General features: G+C 35.5%; 2 protein-coding genes across 2 annotated transcripts; one reads left to right on the top strand and one right to left on the bottom strand.

The window, feature by feature from the left end:
• The first annotated feature begins 2,002 nt into the window (after window positions 1-2,002).
• On the top strand, window positions 2,003-16,891 carry cs (citrate synthase). Its single transcript, XM_005798913.2, has 11 exons — window positions 2,003-2,175; window positions 5,024-5,074; window positions 5,289-5,396; window positions 5,945-6,010; window positions 6,930-7,061; window positions 8,122-8,310; window positions 8,502-8,701; window positions 11,638-11,767; window positions 13,419-13,520; window positions 13,660-13,869; window positions 14,911-16,891. Exons 1-11 carry the CDS (start codon window positions 2,125-2,127, stop codon window positions 15,079-15,081), a joined length of 1,410 nt encoding a protein of 469 aa, XP_005798970.1. The 5' UTR covers window positions 2,003-2,124; the 3' UTR covers window positions 15,082-16,891.
• Window positions 16,892-20,704: 3,813 nt separating this feature from the next.
• On the bottom strand, window positions 20,705-26,481 carry LOC102221461 (coenzyme Q-binding protein COQ10 homolog A, mitochondrial-like). Its single transcript, XM_005798956.2, has 5 exons — window positions 25,876-26,481; window positions 24,280-24,429; window positions 23,380-23,572; window positions 23,116-23,217; window positions 20,705-22,081 (listed from the first exon to the last, which is right to left on the bottom strand). Exons 1-5 carry the CDS (start codon window positions 26,010-26,012, stop codon window positions 21,914-21,916), a joined length of 750 nt encoding a protein of 249 aa, XP_005799013.1. The 5' UTR covers window positions 26,013-26,481; the 3' UTR covers window positions 20,705-21,913.
• Window positions 26,482-26,760: the final 279 nt, after the last annotated feature.

Here is a 26,760-nt window from a genome sequence, read left to right as displayed (position 1 = left end):
CGGATTATTCAGTATTACATTAAGGATGAAGACCATTCTAAATGTGCCAAATATATTTTACAGATTTTGTCCTCTGGTTTTGTTTGCATTGTGTGAATAACAATGAGTATGCAACTGAAATGCAACAGACTATTTATACCATGCGCCAGTTCAAAAGTGAGTATAAGTTACAGGAACGTATATGTGTCTGTGCACTGTATCTAAAAGTATTATTTCTGTTTTAATACATTGTGACATTTTAACCATTTATTGTGTAATGCAGGATTAAATTATTTCTTTGGAAAAAGTGTTCAGGCTTTATGCCAAAACTTTCGAAAGGGATCCAACTACCAGGAGTGCATGTTGTCGAATTGAAAAGAACTCAGATGAATCCAGAACATCAGCAACTCCATTTTCACTCAAAAATAAAGCTGGACATTTTGGTCTCAAATCGGTAAAAATATTCCTTTATCGTTCTCCATGCTTGTAGTCTCAATGAACCATTTGATGGGATGAATATTGAGAAAAACAATATCATGCAATTAACTCTTCTCTTTATGAACAGATAACAGTCATTTTCTTATCAATTCACCTCAATTATAATAAATATTTTGTCTCAAGTAGTTTTCAAAAACTAGACACCCTTTATAATGGATCTATAACACTGTAAAAAGATTTTAAAAAGATAATAGAAAACACAACTGGATAAAAATAGCAGATGTTTAGCATTTTAACAACCTATGTTTTATTTTGCTGTGTCATTTCCAGCAAGGGTCTCTGATAATGTTAAGCACTCTGTCCTTCAGGTATCTGAAATATGTTGTTGATATTTTAGCTTAGAAATTTTATGTTTTGGGTTAAACAACCATTGGAAAGACTACAGTAAACACTCACTCACAAAAGGTCTCTGCTAAAGAAGCTTGTCCAATTAATGGAAGGTTAGGTGAAAGGAAAAAGTGTGCTAATAGGTGAACAAACAACAGGGACAATCACAAACTTCAGAAAATTGAAAAACAAAGTTCATTCAAGAGTTTGTGGGAGATTTACAAGTTATTGATTATAGCTGAAGTGAGTGCTTAGATGTATCCAGGGCATGGGATACCACTAATGAACCAGAGACAATGTCAGAAATTTTAGAGCCCTTCATGCTCAAGAGGAAGATTAGAAACACCAAAGCCAATAATGCAGACAAGCTGAAGATCTGAAGATCATTATTGAAGCCAACAGTGCTTCCTTAATACCTCAGCAAAGCCCATAGGCTGATTGTCTTAATGTCACGCATAGTTGGTGTAATTTATACAAAAGGGTCTCCAACCTTCTACTGAGTAAGCCAACATTTCTGTATTAAAAGTTTTTTTCTTATTGGTTTTATGTCCTATTCAAGATTAAAAGAAGTGGATTTTTGAGTTTTATTTTCAGTGTCATAATTATACAATGAACCGAAATAAAAACTTAAATATATATATACATATATAAATATACAAAACACATTTTCAAATTGTAGATATTGTACTACATATTTACATCCAGTCATAAACTCATTTGTTGCATCTGCATGGTGAAAAGATGGAAAAGGGGGATGATTATATAGGTTCAACTAATTTCAGCCTTAGTCACCAAATAAATTGTGTATTTCGGTTAATTGTGTATGCATGGTATGTAAATGGGAACTGCATTTAGACTTAGGAATATTATATTATGAGTATGTAAGTACTACCTTTGTTTTGTTTGTGTTTTTCTCTTGGTGGAATGTCTGAAATAAATTAAACAATTCAAAAATTAAATTCAAAACCTGTTCGTAGAGATCTAAGATAAGTTAGCCAAAGGTTTTTGCCGTCTCTGTCCAGAGACTATGTAAGTGGAAAAATGGACAGACCATGGTTTAAACCTGTCGTCACAACGCAAGGATGACCCAATCCAATCACATTTAGCTTATCTCTACTTTGACCAATCACGCCCAACTACGTCATTCTACCAATCCAGCGTATCATCCAATCAATACAGCGGGGAGTAACAGGCCTGAACCCTTCTTCAACCTTCTAGTTTCTGGAGGGGCACCTTCAACCTGGTCCGCGGTGCACTGGCAGTGGCTCCATTTGTTAGAAAGAAAAAAAGAAGTAGAAATAACACTTTGATATAGACACAATGTCCTTCCTGACTATCAGCAGGCTAGCGCCTAAACTTCTCAATTCAAAGGTAAGACGATAAGAAACACACGGCGTGTGGTATTTTTGTCCAAACGGCTGACGTTATCTTCGAGCTAACTTTCGGTTAGGCTGCTAACAATGCTAATAGCTGGCTAGCTGGCGATAGCTAGCACAGCGCTATCAGGCACAGTGTGTACTACACTTTGAGGAACTTTTATGGGGTTGTTGCGCAAACATTGTCAAATATTTTAACAGCAGTTTTCCCTTCCTGCTTTTCCATAATTTGGTTGTGTAATAGGAACTCGCGTCTTGTTAGCAAATATTAGCTGGAGGGAGGTTTTCTTGTAAAGCTGGCCTGCTAAAGTCTCACCCTGGGCATGTTTCCTCAGACTGTCATACCTCTAAGCACTCTAAGAGTCAGTTTATTCCTATTAGATGTTTTAATTGTTTACATTACCATGCATTTGCCTTTAGACTGATTTTTAATTTTGTGATTATCTCTCTTCCCCGTTGACCTTCACATTAAGATTAATACTTCAGCTGTGTCTAATGTCGTACCAGGATAAGGTCTGTAGCATACCGTACAGGAATCTAATAAGCGGTGCTGCAGAAACATGTGTTTTTCCTTGTGTGCTCATACTCATTCAAAGTAAACGTGGTAGGAATACACTCTTATCTGACTCGTAATTTGAGAATGGAGACATGTTTAATAGTTAATCGAGTATCTTATTATTTTAACAGACGAAGTTCTGGAAAGCCAGCTGTACTGCTGCCAGTTTGTGATCAAGTACTCCTAGTTTAAACCTTTCAGTTACTACAACCGCTCTGTCCCACCCTAATGACCTTCCAATGCAGACTTTACCCGTATTTCTATGTGTGTCTTTCTACTGAAATATTTACAGTATCTTTACAGATGGCTCTCCTTTAAGAAAATAACTTAAAGGAGTTATATTCTCCTTTAAGAATACAACTGGTGACTAAGTAGTTATATTCCCACCTTGCTGGGTCTGGTGTCCTTACAGATGAAACTGACCTCTGACACATTTAACTTCTTCACTTATCACCTGTTATCTCAGCTGATAAAAAATATGAGTTGACCTTTTTTCTGTAGTTACATAACATCTTATGACTTCAAGCTATGACCAAAAAAAAAACCTTATGTGAAACACTTTTAGTCTAGAATGACAAAAAACACTTGTGACTCTTTATTAGAAGTGCATTTTGGGTAGAGGGGAGAAGGAAGTGTTTTAGAAGACAAATAACAAATTTCAAAAGATTTAATACATTTTTAAAAATTGCTGTAGATATGTAGATGTAATTTTGAGTCAAAAGTTTACAAGGTTATCTTTGTATCAAATTATGTCTCTGACATGTATTATTAAACTCAAAAAAGTACACTGAATGAAAAAAAATAGTATTTTTCAGTATCTAACATGCTAATCGGGAAAGTTGTCCTATTTTGATCTCATTCCAATTGATTGGTGCATCACTAATTAACCAGCATCCAAATATCATCGACAGGGTTTCAATTCTAAGCCAGATTGTTTTGTTGGTAAACCATAGAAAATGCTAGTTGCTGACAGTTGAGTGTTTTTTTTTTTTTTTTTTTTTATAAACACTACCTTTTGGATGCTGACTCTTAACCTTTCTGTGAAATGTAATTTCTCCACTTCTCTGAGTGAAACTATGGCTCCATGTACATAACACCTAGTAGAGATGTTGCATATTTTTTCTCTCAGCTGTGTAAAAAGTGTGTAGTGATGCAAAAACCTCCCTTTTGTTTTGGGGACCCTTGGCTTGACCCTGCTCAGTTGGGTTCTTGTGGGGGAAGCAGAGCACTTTGCCATAGTTTTTCCTCATCTATTGTTACATTTGAGAGTCTAGTAAACCCTTGGATAGCTTATGCTTGCAGTGTTGTAGTTTTTAAATATATCCTTTCATTATTGTATACATTTTTATTTTTACAATAATATTGCTATTTATATTATTTTACATAAAGTAATCTGATATTTGCCTCTTAATAACAAAAGTCATTGTTTCAGCACCAAAATCATTGATTAATATATAGTGTACAAGATGCACACATTTGATAATAAATGATTAATAAAAAAACAATACTAGTTATAATTTATATCAACCCAATTTATCCATAAATGACCCTTAAAACGCAGCGGTAGAGAAGAAAGTTGATAAACAGAAAAATATATGAAGGTTAACAAAAGATTAAAGGAGGCAAACAACATTCGGTCATAACATCTCATACTGAGTTGAAAGTTTGAAAAACAGCATAAAATTGGGGAAAAACTACAATTTACAAAAGAGGCACAAAATATAGTGTATTTTATTATTCAAGTCTGGATTAAAAACAGCTTGTAGGGAATGAAAGTAACTTTAGAAATGTGCATAGGAATGCACTATCTGTCTTCTAGAAGCAGATTTATTTATTTAGTATGAGTCTGATTATCAGAGATGAAATGTTCAGGAATCATTATCTGATTTTGGTCGTTTCCTGCTGTTTATAATCATCTAATTTGACAAACTGAATGTTGGAAAGTTTTACCTGCCTGCTACATTAGTATGGCGGAGTTAAAAATAGAAACCAGGATCGATAAAGTACATAGTAGCTATTTGATTTGACTACGTGCTTTTTTAGCAACCATCTAACCACAAGTTAGATTATTAATCTCATTTATGTTGTGTGAAATATTCAACTAAACTCTGGGAATACATTTGTAGTTATGATGAGCTGTAATTAGCTTTTTATTTTTAATTTAAGCCAAAAAAAAAAAAAAGAGTAAGCTTCTCCATAAGTTTTTATTACTTTGGAGATGTTTGGTTTCAGATGATGGAAAGTTGAAATTTATATTCAGTCTTTCTACTGCTTGTCTCATTCACAGAATGCCACATACTTATTTGTGGCGGCTAGGAATGCCACTGTATCAACAACAGTAAGTATAAATATTTTAACTGTCATCACTCCTCATTTGTTTTTATTATAATACGTAAAACACTTTAAAAACAAGTAATGGCATGATACTACCAGCCTTTGTAGCTCTAAAGTGTTGAGATCAGTCTTAACCTTTGTTACTTTTGTGTTTTAGTTTAAAATAAGAGTAAATAAAGGCTTTTGTTAAATGAATTTTGCTTTTTTTTCCTCTCCAGAATCTGAAGGATGTGTTGGCAGACCTCATCCCAAAAGAACAGACCAGGATTAAGAACTTTAAACAACAGTATGGCAAAACAAACATAGGTCAGATTACTGTTGACATGGTGAGTAACAACCCTTTACATGTTGTATTAAATAAATATGGATGTAGATAATAAAGGAAATGTAAAGAACTTTTTGTTTTTAAAAGTAGGAGAGGGGTGGAGATCTGAGTCGGTATATTAATTTAGGAAGGTCTGTCTCAGGTTTTGACCAGGACAGACATTAATAATGCCCTGGCTGCAGCACATAATCCATTTAGTCCTGTCCTGGCTGGTTTACTGTGTCAGGTATCACTGGGCGGTCATCTGCCTCTGAGGTCACAGTATGAACTGATTCCTGCCAACACAGGTTTCTGCTGAGTGACTCCAAATCTCTGTAGATCTCAAACAAATATGTATAGACTCAGAAATTTACAGCACTGCTATAATGCTTGATGACGGTTTTCAGGTGGACTGCAGGGGAATTTATTGTCTTGTGGTTTAGTTTTATTTCTTTATAGCAAGTTCACCTGTTTTTATTTTTCTTTTAATGCTGGTGATTTTTTTATGTTTAGCTTAAGATTTTCCAAACCCTGTTGTAATATCATTTTTGCATTATGATTATTTAACAGGTCTATGGTGGGATGAGAGGGATGAAAGGTCTGGTATATGAAACATCTGTGTTGGATCCAGATGAGGTAAGTTTGGTTTTTTTATAGTACAGAACATTTCAGAAAATGAGGGTCATAGAGGTGAAAACCTGTTATTGAACAAAAACCTTTTGTTTTGACAGTTTGACATGTTAAAATGTCTTTAGTTGATCAATTGGTCCTAGAAATGCTGTTTGTCAGGCCATACTGGGTGAACTGCCCAAACAGAAAAAAACATTGTTTTTTTATTTTGTTTGTTAAAAGTTAAGTTAAAAAAGAAGAAGAACTATGCTAAATTTGATATTTGGAAGCCCTATAGAATCATCTCAATAAGTGTGAGTATTGTCCATGAATCTGGTTTATTGCAGTAATTAAATACAAAGTGACACTTGTACAGACCTATTATACATGTAGAAATATAATTCAGCTATTTATTTCCCTTTCAGTAGTATGGAGAACAGTTAATGGAAACTGAGAATGTAGTTTTTAAGAAAATTTCAGTATTACACAAGATTAATTTAGAAACAATTTATTGACGAGCGCATCTGCTGTGTGTTACATTTAAAACTTAACATCTCAACTAAGCCTGTCACAATTAATCAATTACTCACATAAATTAAAATGAACTCAATGATTTGCATTCCGATTAACACTTTTTTGAAGGTCAATTTTGTTTACAGACACTTCATAAACTATTTTATTTATGGTTTGCGTGCGTTTTTCATTTCCTTTTTTATTTATTGGTTTTGTGTTTTATTTTGGACATTTAAAATGCCTTTGAGAGGGTGAACTTGTCTTATACTATTTCCAATATATTACTTGAAATGTTTTTAGCACAATCTATCATCCTGTGACGAGCCTAATCTCAAAATTTTTGTTTAAGAAAATTTCTTGTTGAATATTTGTTTTTATTTTTTTCCACACGAGTTCATTTGTGTCTTCTGTGCCTATGCGTGTTGGTGCGCAGGGCATCCGTTTCAGAGGCTACAGCATTCCAGAGTGCCAAAAGTTGCTGCCTAAAGCTCCAGGAGGTGAGGAGCCACTGCCTGAAGGCCTCTTTTGGCTGCTGGTAACTGGACAAATCCCAACAGAGGAGCAGGTGAGAAAGATGCTGTTGATTTGAACAAGGAGACTCTGGCATGCTAACTAGTCAGCGTCCAATTTCCTAGAGGTACAAGTGACGCCTTAAGATCAAGCAAGAATAACAAAGCTGTTTATACAAAGACATATATTTGGTTCATCTATAATAACACAGCACCTCACTGTAAATGCCTGGAATTCAAATAAGAAGCAACACATAATGAGTGCATCCAACCATAAAAAACAGGAACCAGATATAAACAGAAAGGCTTTTTTAAATACACAAATAAAGTATGACTCATATTTAATGGTTGCAGTAACTTCTTCAGTATAGACCACTGTAAGCAGGCACAAAGCATTTGAATACACTTCCTTTTTGTAAGGCAACTCTGACTAATTGCGAATAGCTTTTGATTGATTTTTGGAGCCTAGAATGGGGATCGAGATAATCATTACGAAAGTTGGAAATGCTTTTGATCGGTTCTAGTTGTGATAGATTTGTCAGCAGTTGATTCACTAGGGGTGCGACCCCGATTTCCTTTATTTTGGGAGATCAGTGATTAGTCGATGCTTACATGTGAAGCCGATCTTATCCACCCATCTTATCTACCTCACCAAAGGTCTGAAAATCAGCCACTGTCCTTTTCTGCTCCCTCATGAGAGGTTTGACTGACAGACCGGCATACCTCGTCATGTCTGCATGTTTCTAGTTAACGAGTCACCATCCTGTCACCAAGTCAGCGACTTTCTTGATGGCGACATTTCAGACAAAAACATTGGCAGGTCAGGCATTTTAAAGATCAGCAATTGGCCAGAAAATTACAATCAGCACACCGCTAGTATTTCTATAAAATGATGTACTTCAAAAACTGTTCCAGAGATGGCCCTTCTGTCATTGCACTTTGACCTACTGTTCAAAAATTGAACCCTGAGTCACTAAGATTTTATTGCTTCAACTAACCTCTTTGAACAATATCAATACAGTTGATAAGACGGTACTGTTATCTGATTGTAGTGTTGGCTTTCAGCTGTTTGAGTTATGTTGTTTTTCTTTTCTTTCTTTTTTTTTGCCCCTGTAGGTAAACTGGGTGTCCAAAGAGTGGGCAAAGAGAGCAGCACTCCCTTCTCACGTTGTCACCATGTTGGATAACTTCCCCACAAACCTGCACCCCATGTCTCAGTTCAGTGCTGCCATCACGGCTCTGAACAGTGAGAGCAGTTTTGCCCGGGCGTACTCTGAGGGAGTGCACAAGTCCAAGTACTGGGAGGTGAGTGTAAATCTGCTCAACACTTCCTGTCTTGATAAACAGTGGCTCTGGGACTGAGTGCAATATAGCAAACACTTTTGGTGAAGTGCCACTAATCTTGACGAATTTTTCACAAAGTTTCTGTCCAATCTTTTACACTTTATTTGGTTAAATGTGAAGTGAAACTCAACCGTTTCCATTGCTTTTCTTAGTTCGTCTATGAAGACTCCATGGACTTGATTGCCAAGCTGCCCTGCATTGCTGCTAAGATCTACCGCAACCTTTACCGTGAAGGCAGCAGCATCGGCGCCATCGACTCCAACCTGGACTGGTCCCATAATTTCACCAACATGCTGGGCTACAGTGACGCCCAGTTCACCGAGCTAATGAGGCTCTACCTCACCATCCACAGGTGGGAAATCAAATGTCTTCATGCATCATAAACCTGTTTTTTTTTGTTTTTTTGTTAGATTTCAAACTAACAATGGTAACTTTTATGGTGTAAGTTCTGAATGTGGCATATTGAAGTTGGTTGCTGTGATTAGTTCTTTTTAACTAATGGTATTTGACTCTAAATTTTTCTTTGTGACAAAAATTAATAAGCAGAACATCAGGACTGAGGAGCTGGGGTAGGCTAACCTTAGTTATCTTCTCTTCTTCTAAAGCTACTAGCTTTTTTATGCATCTTATGTTTTAATAATTTTCAGTAGTCTCTAGAAATATTTAATGTCTTTTTAGATCTTCTTCAACCTTTATATAACCAAGATAAAAACTTTTAGAGATAAAAAAAAATCATTTACAAGAGTATCTAAGTGAGTGTCAGTAGCACAGTTACTTACAGATGCACACTTTGACTACACAACAGTATCATTAAAAATTTGAAAACATAGATGTGTAATTATAATTATTTTAAAAACAATGACATAAAGACTATGTATCTAGTAAATCTTTTAAAAAGAAACTGGCTCGTATAACTGAAGTTCATTCAGTTCAGAACAGTTTGAGCTATAGCGTTTGTTAGTTTACGGTGGATCAACATTCACCAGGATGATCCACAATCCTGGACAATGTTGAGCATTTTAGATTTCGGAACATATATGCTGTAAACCACAACATTTCTGTTTGTAATTCCTAACAATGGCTTCAATGAGGGCCATTGGTCATTTCTGGATAAATTGGGTTGAATTGTCCCTCTGCCTCCGGTCAGAAAATAGTAAGAATGTCGATTGAAAGCAAAAATACAAATTACTCCTGTCAATAGAGTTAAAGTATGAATTTAAGCGGCCGGCTGAGTTGGTTTCTGTACTGCGATTAATCTCTAGTGAGTCATTCAAAGCAAGTAGCGCGTTGGCAAAATAACACACTCACCGAACTACCTTTGGGTCAGGTACCTGATATGTGACCACACCCTCATGCAGTCACCTGAGGCTGTGGAAAATATGAACACCTGTAACAAATAAACGGCTCTTACAGTTTAACAACATTCAAAGACAAAACTCAACTTTTAGTTCTGGGTTTAGTCCAAAAACAAACTTCCTCCTCTTCAGTTCTGTGTTCTAGAATAGATTTATACCTGCTTTGTCTAATTTGGCCTTATTTCCTGATGTGGAAACGCCAGCCGAGGTAACTATATTAGTTATTTAAAAAGGCTCCAGTAGTTGAATAGCAGCTTCAGGAAACAACAACTTCCCTCATGATCTTATCTTTGCAAAGAAGCTCAGTACTTTCATTTCAGGTCATTTACTCAACCTGCAGCATTTTCCCCCCAAAAAGCTTCAAATTCAGTTGGATTTGCAAAATAAAACCCACACGGGGAAAAAACTTCTTTTTTTTTTGCGACTGCCTAATGATAAAATATTACTGGACAGAGATAAATTAAGCCTACGAGATATTTTCAAGCAGAACATTCCTTTCAAGAGCAAGTTCAGGTAATTTGGCGAGTGGATTCAAAAAGAAACAAATATCTAATGACTATTGTATTAACAACAAGTAAAAAGATTATTATAAGACAATGGTTTTCACCGGACAAACCAACCTTAGATGACTGGATGGATATGACATGTATAAAATGGAAAAAGTAACAGATTTTCTCAATTACAAGACCTAAGAATTTAGCTTATGGTGGCAAAGTTGGGTAAACTATGTGACACTAAGAAAATTTAAATTTATTTTTAATGACCAACTTCATAATCCACTCTTACAATAGAGACACCTATCATTGTTGAAAAATGTTCTTCTAGTTTGTGTATTTTTCTACTTATTTTTTTCCACTTCTTACTATTATATTTTTGCAATCTTTCTCTGGCTATTAGAGTTGTAACAGTTGTTTTATTCGTCATAATACACAGATCTACTTATCTCTCAAGTATTGAAATTTGCATTATCATATAGTGACTGTTGTGTAAAATTAGCTTCACTGGGAATCAATAAATCAATCAAGTTTATTTACCTAGCATATTTTAACAACAAGGCAGTTCAAGATTATAAAAATACAAAATCATACAACACAGTCATCAATTGAGGCATTATTACAATTTGTCAACTGCCATCTCATCAAAATGTTTCATTTATGTTTCAAAATAAACTCTAATCAGGTGGGGTTATTTAAAGGAACTCGGTGTTTCGGCAGTTTTCTGGAAATTTATTTCAGATTTGCGATGTATAGAAGCTGAATGCTGCTACTCCATGTTTGGTTCTGGTTCTGGGGATGCAGAGCAGATCCAGAAGACCTGAGGGGTCTGGATGGTTGATACAACAAAAAAGATTAAAAAACTAAAGTTAGCGTTATGCGGTTTATTCAAGTTACAAATTATTTGGAAGAAGTTTGTTTTTTCTGTTTTGGTGTTCGGTTTACAACTGAAGAAATACATCAGTCGGTGCTTTAATCAGTGTATTGATTTTGAATACAGTTCAGGAAAAATATTATGTCTGAGTAAAAGATGTAATCTTTTTAGGTTTGAAAATCTACCATTTCTGAAATTCAAGAGTTCGTAATCCAAAAAAACACAAAACTTCTCTGTCTGTCCGTGGTCGGTTTGCTGTATGCGTTCTGAGGACAGTCCTAGTACCAGGTTTGATGGCGGCGGCCGGTCGGGGCGTCATGATTTTTTTTTTATTTTTTGTGGACTCTAGTGTCCCTTATATGAAAGTAGGCTGACAGGAGAGGGAGGAACACATGCGGCAAATATCGTCGGATCCGGGAGTTGAACCCGCGATGGCCACTTCGAGGACTCAAGGCCTCCAAACATGGGCCGTGCTACTCCACCACGGCACTACGGCACGCCCCCGGCGTCACATGTTTGAGGTGTAGTTTCCTCCTGATGATGTCGTTTCTCTTTTTTCCACCAGTGACCATGAAGGAGGCAATGTCAGCGCCCACACCAGCCACCTAGTAGGGAGCGCCCTCTCTGATCCCTATCTGTCCTTCAGCGCAGCTATGAACGGTCTGGCCGGTCCGCTCCACGGCCTGGCCAATCAGGTTTGTACATGACTCATTATCATCTCAAACTAAAGTAGCCTTTTCAACTTGCTCTGTTTACCCCTGTTAGCAAATTTATAAACATACAGAGAGGTTTCCTCCAGAAAACCTGCTAAGCCTGGTGGTTGGGCGCTAGGGCAGTCATTCACCCAGCAGCCCGTCGTGTTTTTGAGTTAAATTTTTTTTTAAAGTTAACAGAAAATTTCACTTGATAATTATGTTATTGGAAGCTTGGAAGATTAATACCTGAACACCAACTATAAAATCTTAGAAAATGCAAACATTTTAAAAAGATTTAAATAAATAAGCAACGCTTAGCTTGGTGGGGGCACAAGGAAAGCCTGGTGGCCCGCCAGGCTTATAATACACTGGGGGAAACCCTAGAACCTGAAGATGTTTAGCTTGGAATCAAATTCTTTAATAGTACAAAATGTTTTTTGTTTTTGTGTAAAGAGACTTTTTTCTTATTACTGAAACGAGTAAGCCCTAATAAACCTAATGCATAAGTAGACTGGGAATGGAATCTCAGAAAAACTGCTATAATTAATACTTTATTCCTTCAGATTTAACTTTAATAAGCGAGTAAAGGTTGCAATAATATTGTACTTGTACTAAATATATTGAGAACAATCCCATAGGGCTTTTTAAAATATTTTTTAAAGACTGTATGAGTTTATGTGTTTGTTTTAACTTTGCACATTTCAGGATTTATTTCTATGGACTTCTCTTGTTATATGCTGAAGGAAATTTAGCTTTTTATTTCCATTTTAACCAACAATAAACTCTTTTGTCGTGGTTCAAACTACCTACCTTAGCGTTTTTAATTTTTATACTTATTTTATTAAGATTCTAGTGTTTGCACGTCATTAATCATTAGCTAAATTTATATAATCCTCATTAATTTAATGCCAAATTTCTCCAGTTATCAGGGTTTGTACAGGTGCTTAAAATCCTTTAAAATTATTTAATTTCAAGGTTTTGAAAGTGTTTGATTTGTGTATAAAGTTATTGAAAGTGCTTGATATTCAAACTACAAAGGTTAGGAATAAAGTGAAATCTAGAGTTTGATTTAAAGTTTAAATTTGGAAAGTGTTGTTTACAATTGAAACCACATATTTAAAGATCATGAAAAGACACCGGCATCTTTTTCTTACTTTCTAAAGTTACATCAAACCAAATTAGTTGTTTTTTTGTTTGTTTGTTTTGTTAGAATTACAAAAATTATATCTATTTGCTAAGTACAGTAAAACTTAGTGAGAAGATATTTTGAGATTTTTCATGACTTTCTCAGCACATTCAAGTGAGTAGGGCATCAAATTTTATTATTTTAGTTTCTTTGTCTCATCTGTGCAATATTATCCCAAGACATTAATGACAGTAATAAATGATGTCATAAAATAGTGAATTTAAACTGGCTTCAGTAGTTCGTTTTTTTTTTCATCTCCAAAGTCCAGTGCTGGAAAAGTTTGAAAACTGACCTTGAAAGTGCTTAAAAAGTGCTTGAATTTTACAGTGAGGAATGTTTTGGTTTTCAGAAACAATCCTGGCATTTTACTGTAGTGCTCACGTCACTGTGTTATACTAATAACGTAATGATATTCATGAAATGGATGGAAACGTAAATAACTTGTTTGGTTTTTTTCTGTTGCAGGAAGTGCTGGTGTGGCTGACGGCCCTGCAGAAGGAGCTCGGAGGAGAAGTATCTGATGAGAGGATGAGGGATTATATCTGGAACACACTCAAGTCTGGAAGGGTAAAAATCAAACCCAAACATTCCCACTCAGCCATGACTTTGTTTGCATCGACATCCAGTTAAAGTCAAAAGCCCTGCAAGGAGATTGTGATCTCATCGGTTGTGTAACGATGCGCGTCGCATTTTTTATTTTTTCTAGGTGGTTCCAGGCTACGGCCATGCTGTCCTAAGAAAGACTGACCCGCGTTACACCTGCCAGCGCGAGTTTGCCCTGAAGCATCTGCCGAATGACCCCATGTTTAAGATGGTTGCCCAGCTTTACAAAATTGTACCCAATGTGCTGCTAGAGCAGGGGAAAGCCAAGAACCCCTGGCCCAACGTGGACGCTCACAGCGGAGTCCTTCTGCAGGTAAGATTCTGTCCACAGCTCCTCTCACTTCCTCACAGTTAGCCATGTTACACCTATGCCTGTCACAATGGTCAATAAATCATTTAATCACATGATAAATGAAAACAAGCTTAATAATTTCTATTGGCATGATTTATCGTTTTTCTCTTTCTTCCAAAAACTGGATGGTAAAGTTTTCAGTTTGATGTTTTGGTTTCAACTATCCTTTTTTTTTTCCTTTTGAAGGACAACTTTGTTGTTTTCTTTATTTATATTTGGTGTTTAAAATGTCTCGGGTTAGAACTTCATGCACAAACCTATTTTTGTCATATATAAACTGATGTAATTTGATATAGTATGGAAGCTTATAGAACTGTTTGAAGTGTTTTTTCTTTGCACTCTTCTTCTTGTCAATCACATATTTTAAACAGAATCTTTACACTGTAAAATGACTTCTGAATTAAATCACTACACACTGACAGATTCACATTTCTACAATAAGTACTACATAGATAATATCTACTACATAGCTTTCCACATTGACCAGTCCCTCCATGATTTCCCAATTGTTTGATTTTTAAAATTTTCTAATTTATTTATTTATTTTGCAGTCAAAATCACTAACTAACTGACTAACACTGCAAAAACACAATTTTTTATTAAGTATTTTTGGTCTAGTAAAGTTTCTAGTGCAAATATCTTGGTACACGTGAAATAAGACTAAATTAAAAGTAACTTTTCAGCAACATATATAGGCTTGTTTTAAGTAAATAATTCCTTACTTGTTCTATTGGCAGGCAAAATAACTTGTAACATGGGGAAAATGTCTTGTTGTAAGTTAAATAATTTGTCAATGGAACAAGAACTTTTTCATCAAAATTAAGTAATTATGAAAAAACAAGACTCTTATTTCTTGCTAAAAAGTTAACTGTAGGTTAGTTTATTTCAAGTTTACTAAGATAGTAAACGATAGAAACGAGACTTGGTGAGATTTTGTGTTTTTTGCAGTGAACTATGGCGGCCATATTCGCTATATTCAGTCTAATTTCTGTGTGTGTGCAGTACTACAAAATGACGGAGATGAACTACTACACCGTCCTCTTCGGTGTGTCCCGTGCTCTCGGCGTCCTCGCCCAGCTGGTGTGGAGCAGAGCCCTCGGCTTTCCCTTGGAGCGCCCCAAGTCCATGAGCACAGATGGACTGATGTCTCTGGTCGGAACCAAATCGGGCTGAAGCGACACCTCAGAGGAGCTGGAGGTTGGCAGGAAGCGTGAGACCAGGCGGAAACATCGGAAGGCAGACACCAGTTGACCCCTTTTGTCATTTCTAACCCCAGGGATTTATTGGGATTCAAAGAGACAGTACGCTTTTAATGGTATTTCACTAAAGAATGTCCTTTTAAATTGTCACACCGGTAGTGTTGAACTGCGTTTAGTTAACCACTGACAAGTTTCCCCCATCATGTCTGCATGTTTGGAACTTGAGAGCAACAAACTTCAGACATGCACATATGTAACCTTGAGTGGACTCAAACTATTTTTCCAGTCCAAGTCTGCGAGCATTTGTAAGATTTCCCCCTGAGCGCTGCCTGCATGGTTCACATTGAGCACCAAGTCTGAACTTTGAATAGGCAGTGGCATTCAAAGGGAATTGTGGGAGTGAACCGCACTTTCTGGATATTTTGCTAATCTTTTCTCAACTTTAAATTCTTTTTGTCTTTTAAAAAACACACATCAAATAGCAATGTTTTTGTTCTATGCAATCTTATTTTCCCTTTACATGTAATTGGTGTGTTTCACTCCCACATATGAACACTCCAGTTTAAAATAAATTAATGAAAACGGTCCTAAGCAGTAACCCGATATGTAATCTATTGAAGATGTTTAATTGTATAAGAATCAGTTAAAAGATACTGCCCCTTTAAATCTTTGATCGCCCCTGTTTTCTCCTGCTTGTATTTTTTTTCCTCTTTTAAATAAATGACCTCGGTGACCTCTATGATCAAAATGCCTGTCTGCATAGAAACATCTTTGTTTTTCCTTTTTAATATTTCAGCTTTTAATGAGTTTTAACTGAAGGCGTCTTAAGATGAATGTACGCAAACCGTACAACAACAAAAACAATTTGACTGAAAACGGTGTTGTAGTTGCCTGTAATAAATCCTTAAGAGCAAGCTTGGGATGATAGGGAGGTTTATAGTTGTCTTTAAGTACTATAGAGTAGTTAAAGACTAGAAGTAATCCACACAGGAGAGCGCTTTGACATCGACTACTCCAAATAAAAGAGCACTTGCTTGATTGGGTTCCCAAATTTGTAGCCGTAGAACCTTTTATCCGGGTTGATTGTGTACCTTTTGTGTTGAAAATGTAAAGAGAGTAAGTAATCTACACGTTCTCATTTTGTGGTTTTATTTATACTTTGTGTACATAGGTATATATATGTATAGCTTGAATGTATGAGCTCCATGCGATCACCTGCTTGTTATAACCACAATGAGTTCCACAGTTTATCAATGATGTAATAATGGCGTCCGGTTCCACTGGCCGCCATCTCATTCTGACAATGAACAAAAAAAAAGAAAAACTGCAGCTATCTTGTAAATACAGTTTCTTGCTTAGCTGGTTTCTTTTTTCTCTTTTTTTTTTTTTAAGTTTCAAGCTTGCTCTTAAGTTCTGGGTTTGTCAACACTCCATGTTTGTGAAGTTTCTGTTAATGCATATATTTTTCTTTTTCCCCTAAAAGCTTTCAGTTGGTAGTTCACACAGGCGTTTGATTCAGTACCATCAGGATTAATCAGACGTCTTGTTTTTTCTTCTTTTCGTGTTCTTCCATGGTTTTGGCTGGTTGTTGAGATGCGGTTATTTTGATCGTAGAGGGTTGCTAAGGTTGCACTTAACTGGGCAAAGTGATTGCAGGTGGTTTTGTTGGAGCGATGCTTTAGGGGATTGAGCCAAACGGGTCAAAATGGGCAAAACAATAAGCAAAATAAGCGATTGTTGAAAAAGCTAACAAAAAATGAAAAATAAAGGTTTTTATTAACTTCTTTGTGTCCTTTCTTTGATTTTCACATGAAAATTTGTGGCCCTTAAACTAATTTTTTTTTTTTACACGTTACAACTACAAAAATTCAATGTATTTTCTTGGAATAGTTTATGTGGTAGACCAACACAAAGTAGCACATGATTTTGAAAGAAATGGATGCATGGTTTTTAGAACTTGTTTTTACAAAAAAAATAAGTGATATGCATTTAAATTAAACTCCTAGTTAATAGTGCTTTAGTAAGCCATATTCTACTGTACTAACAGCAGCATAACATTGCATAAGATTTTATGCTAAATGCTTTTTTAGCTCAAACTCCTTCAGATTTTATGAACAGCAACATAAATTCAAGTTTATCTCAATTTAGGCTAAATGGAAATACTACAGCTAAGTTTCGGTCAAACATGCTTTTGATTTAAATTAAATTTTGAAAATCTTTTAATTAGGGGAAATTTGTAGATTCTGATGACTGGAAGGATCTAGCGAGTATTACAGCAAATCTGAAGAAGCCTCTGACTAAAAACACTTTTATAACCGTGCCAAGAAGAGGGTTGTCTGTAATTTTCTTGGTTTTTATATAAAATCCTTCTTCATACCATCATCTTCCTGTTTCTTTAATTTTGGTGATGATGCGGCGTTCTCTACATGTCTTGTAGCAAACTGAAAAAAAGACTTATTTGTACAGAAATACTTTTTGACTTTAGTTCCCCAAAATATGATTAAAGTCCATTTTGCCCATTCTTTGTTTACTTCTGAAAGCAGTTGGTTTTATTTTTGAATTTTTTTAAACAAATAAAGATGAATACAAATGCATTCTACTTTTTTTTCCCATTTTATTTCCAAAATAAAAAAGTTTAAAAAAGTTTTGTTTTTTACAGTTCATCCATCTGCCGTAACGGCTCTTAACTGGCTAAAAATTATGAACTAACTGATACTTTTAAATAAAAATATAACAAAAGTCACTTAGCAGTTTTTCTTGAATAATTGCATTAACATTTTACAACAAAAGGACATTAAAACTACTAATATTTTGTTTTTGTTCTGATTTTCTCATTAGCTTTGAAAAATGTTTTTAAAGAAATATTAACATCTCATGGAAAAAATGTAGATGCTCTCGTTTTGCAAAAGCTTTATTTTTCTTTACTTTAAAACCTAAAAGTAGAAATAAAATGGTTGTTCTTTGAAACATTACAACAACCTTCCTACAGTAGGTCTTTTTTGAAAATGTTCTTGTGAACTTGTGGCTCTAAATGTGTTTTTTATTTAGCTGGACAGGGGGCAAAAATGGCTTATTGACGAAACTTTTTTTTTTTTGAAGCAACATACATCAAGGAGGTGACTTCTTGTAATTTATTTCCAAATAAATTCAATTAATTTGGGTTTGAGGCACTCATCTTAAAGGAACTAAAAATTTTAAAATCCTGCAACTGTAATGCCCACACCCACACAAAGGAGAATCTCTTGAAATATGATCCACCCTATGACTGGTTCTGCGTTTACACTTAATTCAGATCTCCATCACTGTGATCATGGAAAGCAGAATGTACAAATGCCCACTTCTCACATGCGCCGTTATTAATAACTGTCCCACATACCTTAACCCCACTCTGGTTTCTGGGTGGTCAGCTGAGTCTCTCTGCTATAAAGGAACCTCAGTATTAAAAGGCACCCAGTTAAATATTTACTCTGCAGGTGGAGGGAGGCTCCGGCCAGATGAAACGTTTTCAACGCCGGCATTCAAACAAAAATAATCACATTATTTTAGTCTGTTTTATGACTGTCCAGAACTATTTTGTTATTTTGGGTTGTTCTGAAAATTTTAATATTTAAAAAAAAATAAACTCATACAATGTATGAATATGTAAATTCATTCTAGTATTGACTACAAGACTTTGTTTCTTTTATATTTCTTAAAGCAGAGGTGGGTAGGAAAGCCAAAAATGGCAACATAAATTTACTCACGTAAAAGTAAAACGTAGCTAAGACTTTAATCAGGTACAGACTGATCCAAACATCAAGCATTTAATTTGTAAACATTTAAATATTTCAAATTGAAAAATATTTTATTAATCACAAAGGGAAATAAATTAAAATTAAAACATTTTAAGATTCAAATATAGCCTAAAGTTATGTGGAAATTTTGGTATTTTAAAATATGAAAATAATTTGCAGGAATAACATAATTACAAAGTAACAAAATTAGACAAAAGAAAACAATTTCCAAATCAATTTTGTTTTAAATAAAAGTTATTAAACGTTAACAAAACTGCAGGTGTGTGTCTCTGACTGGGGAATTTTTGGTTAAGTTTGTAGAATATCCAGAAATTTTACTCAGGTAAGAGCAATAACATTAGTCTAGTAAATGTAAAAGTATAGAGTAGTAAAAATACTCGCAAACATAAATTTTTTCCAGAATTTGTATGCAAAAATATATTGTGTTCTGGTCAACAGGATCATGGGAAAAACTGTTGACTTGACTTTCGTCAAGTAGACAGTCATTGATGCCTGAAGGTCACAAAAGGTCATCATTACTAAATAATTTGGCTGCTTGAGGAATCTGTCCAAAGATGTTACAAGTCACAAGAACCAGTGCAGCCTTCAAATTATTGTGATTTCATGTCTATGATTGTGATACCCAGAACATGAGTCCATGGTGCCCGTGCAGTCTATAAAAGTCTTAAATTAATTAATCTACATTTAAATTAATTTTAAAACTAACTTGACCTCTCCCAGGTTGGAGATTTAGTCTTGACGGAACAATTTAACCACGTTTAATCTATTTTTTTTCCCCGCCGGACTTTTCTGTCAGGCAAAAGCTTGAGACGTCTATGGAGGCTACCGCTAGCTAGATAGCTAGTTTGTTTGCGTCTATTATGGGTAAGTGCAATTCTATCGCCAGTTGGCTGACGAAGTTCGTAGATTTCTGTGGATAGATCTTAAATTTAATTAATAATTGTCTTAAGAAGTCTTACATTTGAGTTAGAAACCCTGTGAGTCACAATTGTGTCGCTAACTTTCTTGAGCCACTCTTGAACTGAGACTTAAAGAAGCATCTTACCGGAGCTAAAGAGGAAAAAGGATTGACCTGGCACTCAGTTGTGAAATGTCTGTTTCATGCAGATATTATCAATTATTGAGTGCAATCATAGTATATTAGGGCTGCACCTAAAAGTATTTTAGTATTTGAATATTCGATGTATTATTCTGACGATTAATCAAGTAATCGGATAAATAAACGTTTTTTTTTTCATTTCACCACTTAAGCCTTTTGTGTTTAATATTAAACAACGCCAATAAAACAATTAAATAAATTTTTTTTTTAAATAGTACAGCCCAAAATCCAATAATAGAATTGTGTTAGTGTATGCCGCTAACAAAAAACTTAATTATTCTTAACTATACATCAATTTGTGGAAATTTTTTTTTATTAACCAATTAATAAATTAACCATAATAGGTGCCTAAGTAATGTTATTTTTATTTTACAAAATTTGTACCAGGACGAAGCTAAAACTGCCACTTCACTAGTTTGGGATAAAACATTTAAAAAATTTTTTTTATCTTAAATGTATATATAATTTTTTTTGTTTGAGTCTATATTCCCCAGTCAATGATTTTTCAGTTACCAAATTAGTTGATTATTTCAATAATTGATGAATCATGATGGTTTTTTCCCTACAGTATATGGAGATTTTCCAACAGGCTGACATTTTTGTATATGTATATGCAATTGTATATGCAAATTTAGTAAATCTGCTTTTTTGTTAATCAGCTTCATTCATCAGAACACACAAAAAAAAAAGTCACAGATAATAAATGGTTTTGCAGCATTTTATTCTACAGCTCACCAGCATGTTTCAAAATAAGAATGAAGATGAAATGAAATATCATGGTCCTAATCACCTCCAGAAGATGGACAAATGCAATTGTCTAACAAGGGAAACAACATTTTCTGTCTGTGCAACATTTTCATTTTTAGCATCATTTTACTTCAATTTAAAAAAAAAAGAGCACCACAAGACGTGATCGCGTGAAATGGCATTTTAATTTTCCATCCTTTAATTTTTATATAATTCTATAAAATAAAATTTGGCAAATATAGTTGAAGTTTTCTTTTTAAAAATGTTTCTCTCATTAGCACTTTTACAGTACACACCAGCATTTCTGCCACTTCATTCAGTTATTCTGTGCAAAGTTCGTCTCCCACCATCTTAAGCTGTTTTCTACAGCAGTACTTTTAAATAAGGCATAATATAAAATAAGAGACAAAGTCCTGATACAATCCTCACAGCACAGCAGCTAGGCAAAAGCAAATATTCCCCAAACCTGTTTGATTGTGACAGCAGTCGGCTACTAATGAAGCATATTTCACTTTAATACTGTTACAGTGACGACGGATAATGTCCCCAAAACATGGCACCTTTATACGCCCTCCGAAAAAAACAAAAACAAACATCTACTGCAAAATAAATAAAAACATAATAATTTGAAGCCACAGCACTACTTTCTGATGAATATATTGAAACTTCCATTTGCAGGAGGGACAGATGGTAAAAGTAAAGGCAAAGACTGTGTTTTCATAGATTATAATCTGATCAGCTGAGGTTTTCATGATGTGTCCAGTTTCCTCAGATCATTGGGACGCATGAAACTTAAGCACAGATGTGTTACACAGGAAAAAAAAAAAAGAAAAAATGGTGTCGTTTTAAATTAAAAGTCAATGTTACACTAGTAACATTGTGTTTTAATGATTTACTGTTAACATAAATACAGCCGTAACCGCATGAAGCTAGTGCAATGATGGGTTCTGCTCAACAAAAACTAAGCAGGAGGTAGACGGACAGCAGACAGACCAAAGGAGAGAAAACTTGAGGTGGGATTTCCGACACGAGGAGTTGTGGGTCCATTGCGGCTGCAGTGTCTATACAGGTGAACGCAGGGCGGGTCATGCAGGTCAGAGTGCAACGGGGCTGAACGTCGGTGTGGTTTAAGGCCGGATCAGGAAGGATGCGCGCGGCCGCCATGATCACGTCTGGTGCACTTCGTGAAACATCAGCTCTCGTGGGATTCGAGTCTCTGGGCCGTACATCTTACAGGCTCGCCGCTCAAACGCAGCGACGTTCTGCTTTACGACTTCGTCGAAGAACATGGTGGCTAGCTGGGAGTGGAGCAAGGACCGGAACTCAAAGGATATCTGGGAAAGAAGAAGAAGAAGAGTCAGACATCGCATTCTAGAGGTAATGCCTTGTTTTGTTTCACCAAGTGATAAAAGATAAGGCTGCACCTCTCTTGTTTCAAACTGAAGCTATAAAGATGCAAAAACCTTTCTGAGGCTGTCATACAAATCTATCTTATTTCATTTTGATCCAACCTTTTTTGCAATTATTCTGTTCTATGATAAACCAGTGTCATCTAATTTCCCCCAACAGGATTCCCTTAGACTGTATAACATGCAACCAGTGAGAGCTACTATTTCTGCAAGTTTTATTTGATTTATTTTGTATTTCTATTCATTTTTATACAGTACAGGAGCATCACTGTAAAATAGGACATCATCAAAACGTTGACTTATTTCACTAATTTGAATCAAAAAGTGGGATTCTTATGGATTCATTGCACACACAGTGACATTTAAGTATTTCTGTTCATTTGGATAGTTATGTCTCAAAATAAAAACTCAAAATTCAGTTTCTAGAAAAGTTTAAATTACATTTTTCTTATGAATTATAAGAATAAAGTAGAAATATTAGGGGAATGAAGAAGGAATTTTACGAGAACCAGACAAAAGACTTTTTTCTTGTAATTTTAAAGATGTTCTTCTGGTAAAATTGCATCTTTATTCAGCTAGTATTATGACTATAATTAAACAAAGATTTTCATAGCCTGGCCCTAATTCTCCGGTGTATAACTCAAAAAGGAATGATAAAGATAAAAGCCACATTTTGAAAATATTATCATTTGTAATTTGCTTTTTAGAAAAGAATTAAAATCAGAAATCGGATCTGGTATGAAAAAAGAAATCCGCACTAATATACATATTACATAGGATATCTATCTATCTATATCTATATATATATATATATATATATACTGTATATGAATATATAGATATATATATGTATAGGATAAAGCAGCTACTAAATAATTTTCCCACATTTATAATAAAAAATCTTTTTGACCAACTTTAGGAAAGAAGATAGTGAAGCATTTTTTACAGTGAATACTTACAGAAAAGTCTACAGTGCAGGTGCGAGGGTAACCGGGAATGCCAGGACTGAAGCGCCATATCGTCTCCAAGTGATTGAACAGTTTTCCATCTGTACACACAGCCTAAAGCAAGACAAAAACAACATTAGAAATACCATAAAGTACAGCTAAATGAAGCGTCGCATAAACGTTTTAACTTCTTATCACATTTTAGCAGACAGACCAAACTGGCATCAATGCGTGTTAGATTAAGTATTTTACACTACTCCATCAGTGAATCCTTACTTTGACTAGATGAGGTCTGACACTAGTGATCATGGACGTGTATCTCTCCATCACGGGGGGGAATCCCACTTCCAGCTGGGCTTTCGAGTGACCTGCCCTCCTCATGATGGTCTGGGACTTCTTACACCAAGGCACAAAGTGCTTGTAGTCGTCGACGTTGGCCACCACATCATACATTTCCTGCATGGAATAACTACGAAAGAAAGAATTACAAGGTTAAGAAGTGATATTTTCTTAAGCTCAAAGCTTTTATAAACAGCTTTGAGCTTTTATTAAATGTTTTTTAATAAAACTGTCATGTTGTGACAGCAAACCATGGTAATCTTAAAAGATCGATCTCCTTCAACTCCTTGTGCTGCTATTTCCACAGTAACAACTTCCACACTGAAGAGTGTTGTGGTTAGCACAAACCAACAATAACAGTCACTCAGTTCACCTCTACTTTTAAGGGCATTTGCATTGTGAAGCATTCAATGATTGGCAAACCTCCACTAACTGGTTAACATGCTAACATCAGAGCTAATTTTACACTTAGGGTTGTGGCATTTTTGTGAAGTTTGAAAAACGTTTAAGCGCACTTAGCTTCACCCAAAGTAATTCTTCCAGATAAATTCTACAGCACTAATTTATTTGCCTGTTTAGTAAATAACCAATCAGAGTTAGGAGGAGGGACTTAATGCTGTCAATCAACCTTGTGAACGTGTTAATGGCAGAGGAGCAAGTCACCGTTTCTGGTTAGCACTGGGAGAAGGCAGAGGAGTTAAATTTTTATCTGCCTCATTCTATACTGACTCAACATAGTGAAAGTTTCAACAAATATAGAAAAAAGCATATATATATTTATAAAACTTAAATACTGCAGCTTTAAGCAATAAATAATAGATCATACTGAAGTATTACCCAAGTATTCGACGCTCTGAGTACTCCTTCCTTTTGTTGGTGAGGCTGATGAAGTTTCTGCTCTGGGGGACAGTCGTCATTGTGTCCCACTCTTGAAGGCAAAGCACCTTGGGACTTCTCGTCATCAAAATGCCACATGAAGACAGGTGTCTAGAAGGTGAAAGCAGAGGCTCTGTGAGATTCATTCGGTTTCCTGGGTATACAAACCAACCAAACAGCTCTCCTGTGTTCTAGTTTCCAGCTATTGAGGTTGACCATAATGGAATAAAAGGTCAGGGTTGGGAGAATGCTGGCAATTTCTGGGTTTGGTATTATATGTAGAGAAACTGGAGGATTCTTCACCATCCTTTGAAATCTGATTGATGTACAGAACAGTTACTCTCATGTGTTTCACACCTGAACTGTCCACACAGAAACACTCAGTCGGATCAGTGACATATTTTAAGTCAAATACTGGGCTAATTTATATCCTATGAGAAATTATGATCCATGATCAAACCAAAAAATAATACTAAGAGAAATCCTGCTGGTAAATATTCTTCAAATATATTCATCTGATATATTATATCGTTCTTATTAGACTACAGGAAATCAACTGTTCTAGCCGGAAAAAGTTTGCCATTTGCACAATCAATGAGGTGTTTAAAACTGATATTAGAGGAAGCACAAAGATTTAAGAAGCCATTCAAACACCTATGAGAGAAAGCAACACTTATCAGATAACAGGAAGGCTTATTTAAATAGAGCAAGGTCTTGGTTTTATAGTTTTGAGCTTTTTACCTGCTGTCAAGGGATACGTTGCATAGCAGCATTATGGAAATCTCTAAATTAATATATTTATCTATATTCTGCATTGATGTCTCTTTAATCGTGTAAAATTATTAAAAAGACACCCCTAATGTCTCTTTAATCATTTATATTAAGATTTCTTATACATAGAATGAAATTGTCTGCTTCGCATACTAATGGCAGGAAGGATAGAAAAGACAATATTTAAGACTTTTTTATACCTTATTATAGTTCCTACAGAGAAATCTAAACTGGCTCAAATTGTTAATAGTGGGTCAAAGGTTTAGACAAAAATGGATGGAAAGCAATCATAAAATTCAAATTTAATCATTTATACTCCAAGTAAGTTACTTGAATTAGCATAAATTCTATATGCAAACAAGATATTTGGCCAATTAGATACACTTGACCTATTTTTTTTACTCACTGTGACGTTAAAGGTCACAATGAGGATAAATTGTAATTGAGTAAATCAAAGATCAACAAGCTGGTAGTTAATCAAAATTAGCTAAATAGTTTCAATCACATACATACCAAAAAGTTAACTGATTTAATATCTCAACACGATTAAAGTTTCAATAAACTGGAAACAATTTTGACTTTAGGACATTGTTTCGTTTGAAAGTGACCTTTACAAGTCAAAAACATTTATTTTGACCCTTGTAAATGGCAGAACAATCGCTGAAGACGTCCGAATATTATATTAGTGAAACCACTTTAGCCAGTATAAAACATTAGTAAGTGACTTTTATTAAACAGATATTTAAACGTGACTAAAAATCCAGCAGAACCACTCGGATTTCTTACCTGATGTTTTGTCTCAAACATCCTCTTTGTAAAGCCGAACGGCAGGAGCGAGGGGAGCCCACAGTGGCGATCTGGAGAAAGTCACTGAACGTCCGCACACCCATGGGTAACCTCCGGGCACCGGCTGTGGCTGCCATCAAACCAGCCACTCTCCGTCCGAGCAACGGTGATCCTGGCGCCGAGAAGCCGAGCTCCGGGCAGGTTCAGGTCCAAACAGAAACAGAGAGAATCAAAGTTCCGGCCCGCAGTCTCTTTCGTCAGAGCGGTTAACTACACTGACAACCAACTGCCCGCGTCTCCGGCCACTTTTTAAAGCTCCCAACAGAACTGCGGCTGCGAGCGACGGTAGTCAGCGGCTAACGATGGCTAACGAGGTTTCATAACAGCCCCGATAAAACGCGACGTGAGGCCGCGTTGCTGTCCTTTTTCACTTTCACTTACACACACATCACCCTGTGTCTATCCGCACTAAATTCAGATCCTTTCATCGGCTTCCGACTTGATATATATGTTTTTGTTGTTAAAATACATTGAGCTCCTGACGACCTTCTTCTGCTAAATAAAAACGCCGGTGACGGGACAAACTGTTCCGTACTTCAACGAGTAGGTAGGGGTAAGCCAACGGTTCATGGAAAATATGCTGCCACCTACTGGACAGGGGGTGAAAACCCAGGAACATTTATACCAAGTCAGGTCAATGTTTAGCTCTTTGCAGAACCAGAATCAATATATTCAGTCTAAATATAGACATGCGAATGCTTTAGAATATACATTTTAAAGCATTCAAAAATTTCTACTCAAAAGCATTATTTTATTTGCTTGGATGTATCAAACAACTTAACAGTAATAGGTCTGTCAATTGAAACTTATAGCCATATTAGATAC

Source organism: Xiphophorus maculatus, chromosome 1, assembly GCF_002775205.1.
Source record: "Xiphophorus maculatus strain JP 163 A chromosome 1, X_maculatus-5.0-male, whole genome shotgun sequence".
Lineage (NCBI taxonomy): Eukaryota > Metazoa > Chordata > Actinopteri > Cyprinodontiformes > Poeciliidae > Xiphophorus > Xiphophorus maculatus.
Note: the sequence above shows the minus strand (reverse complement) of the source record. Positions and strands in the feature narration are given on the sequence as shown.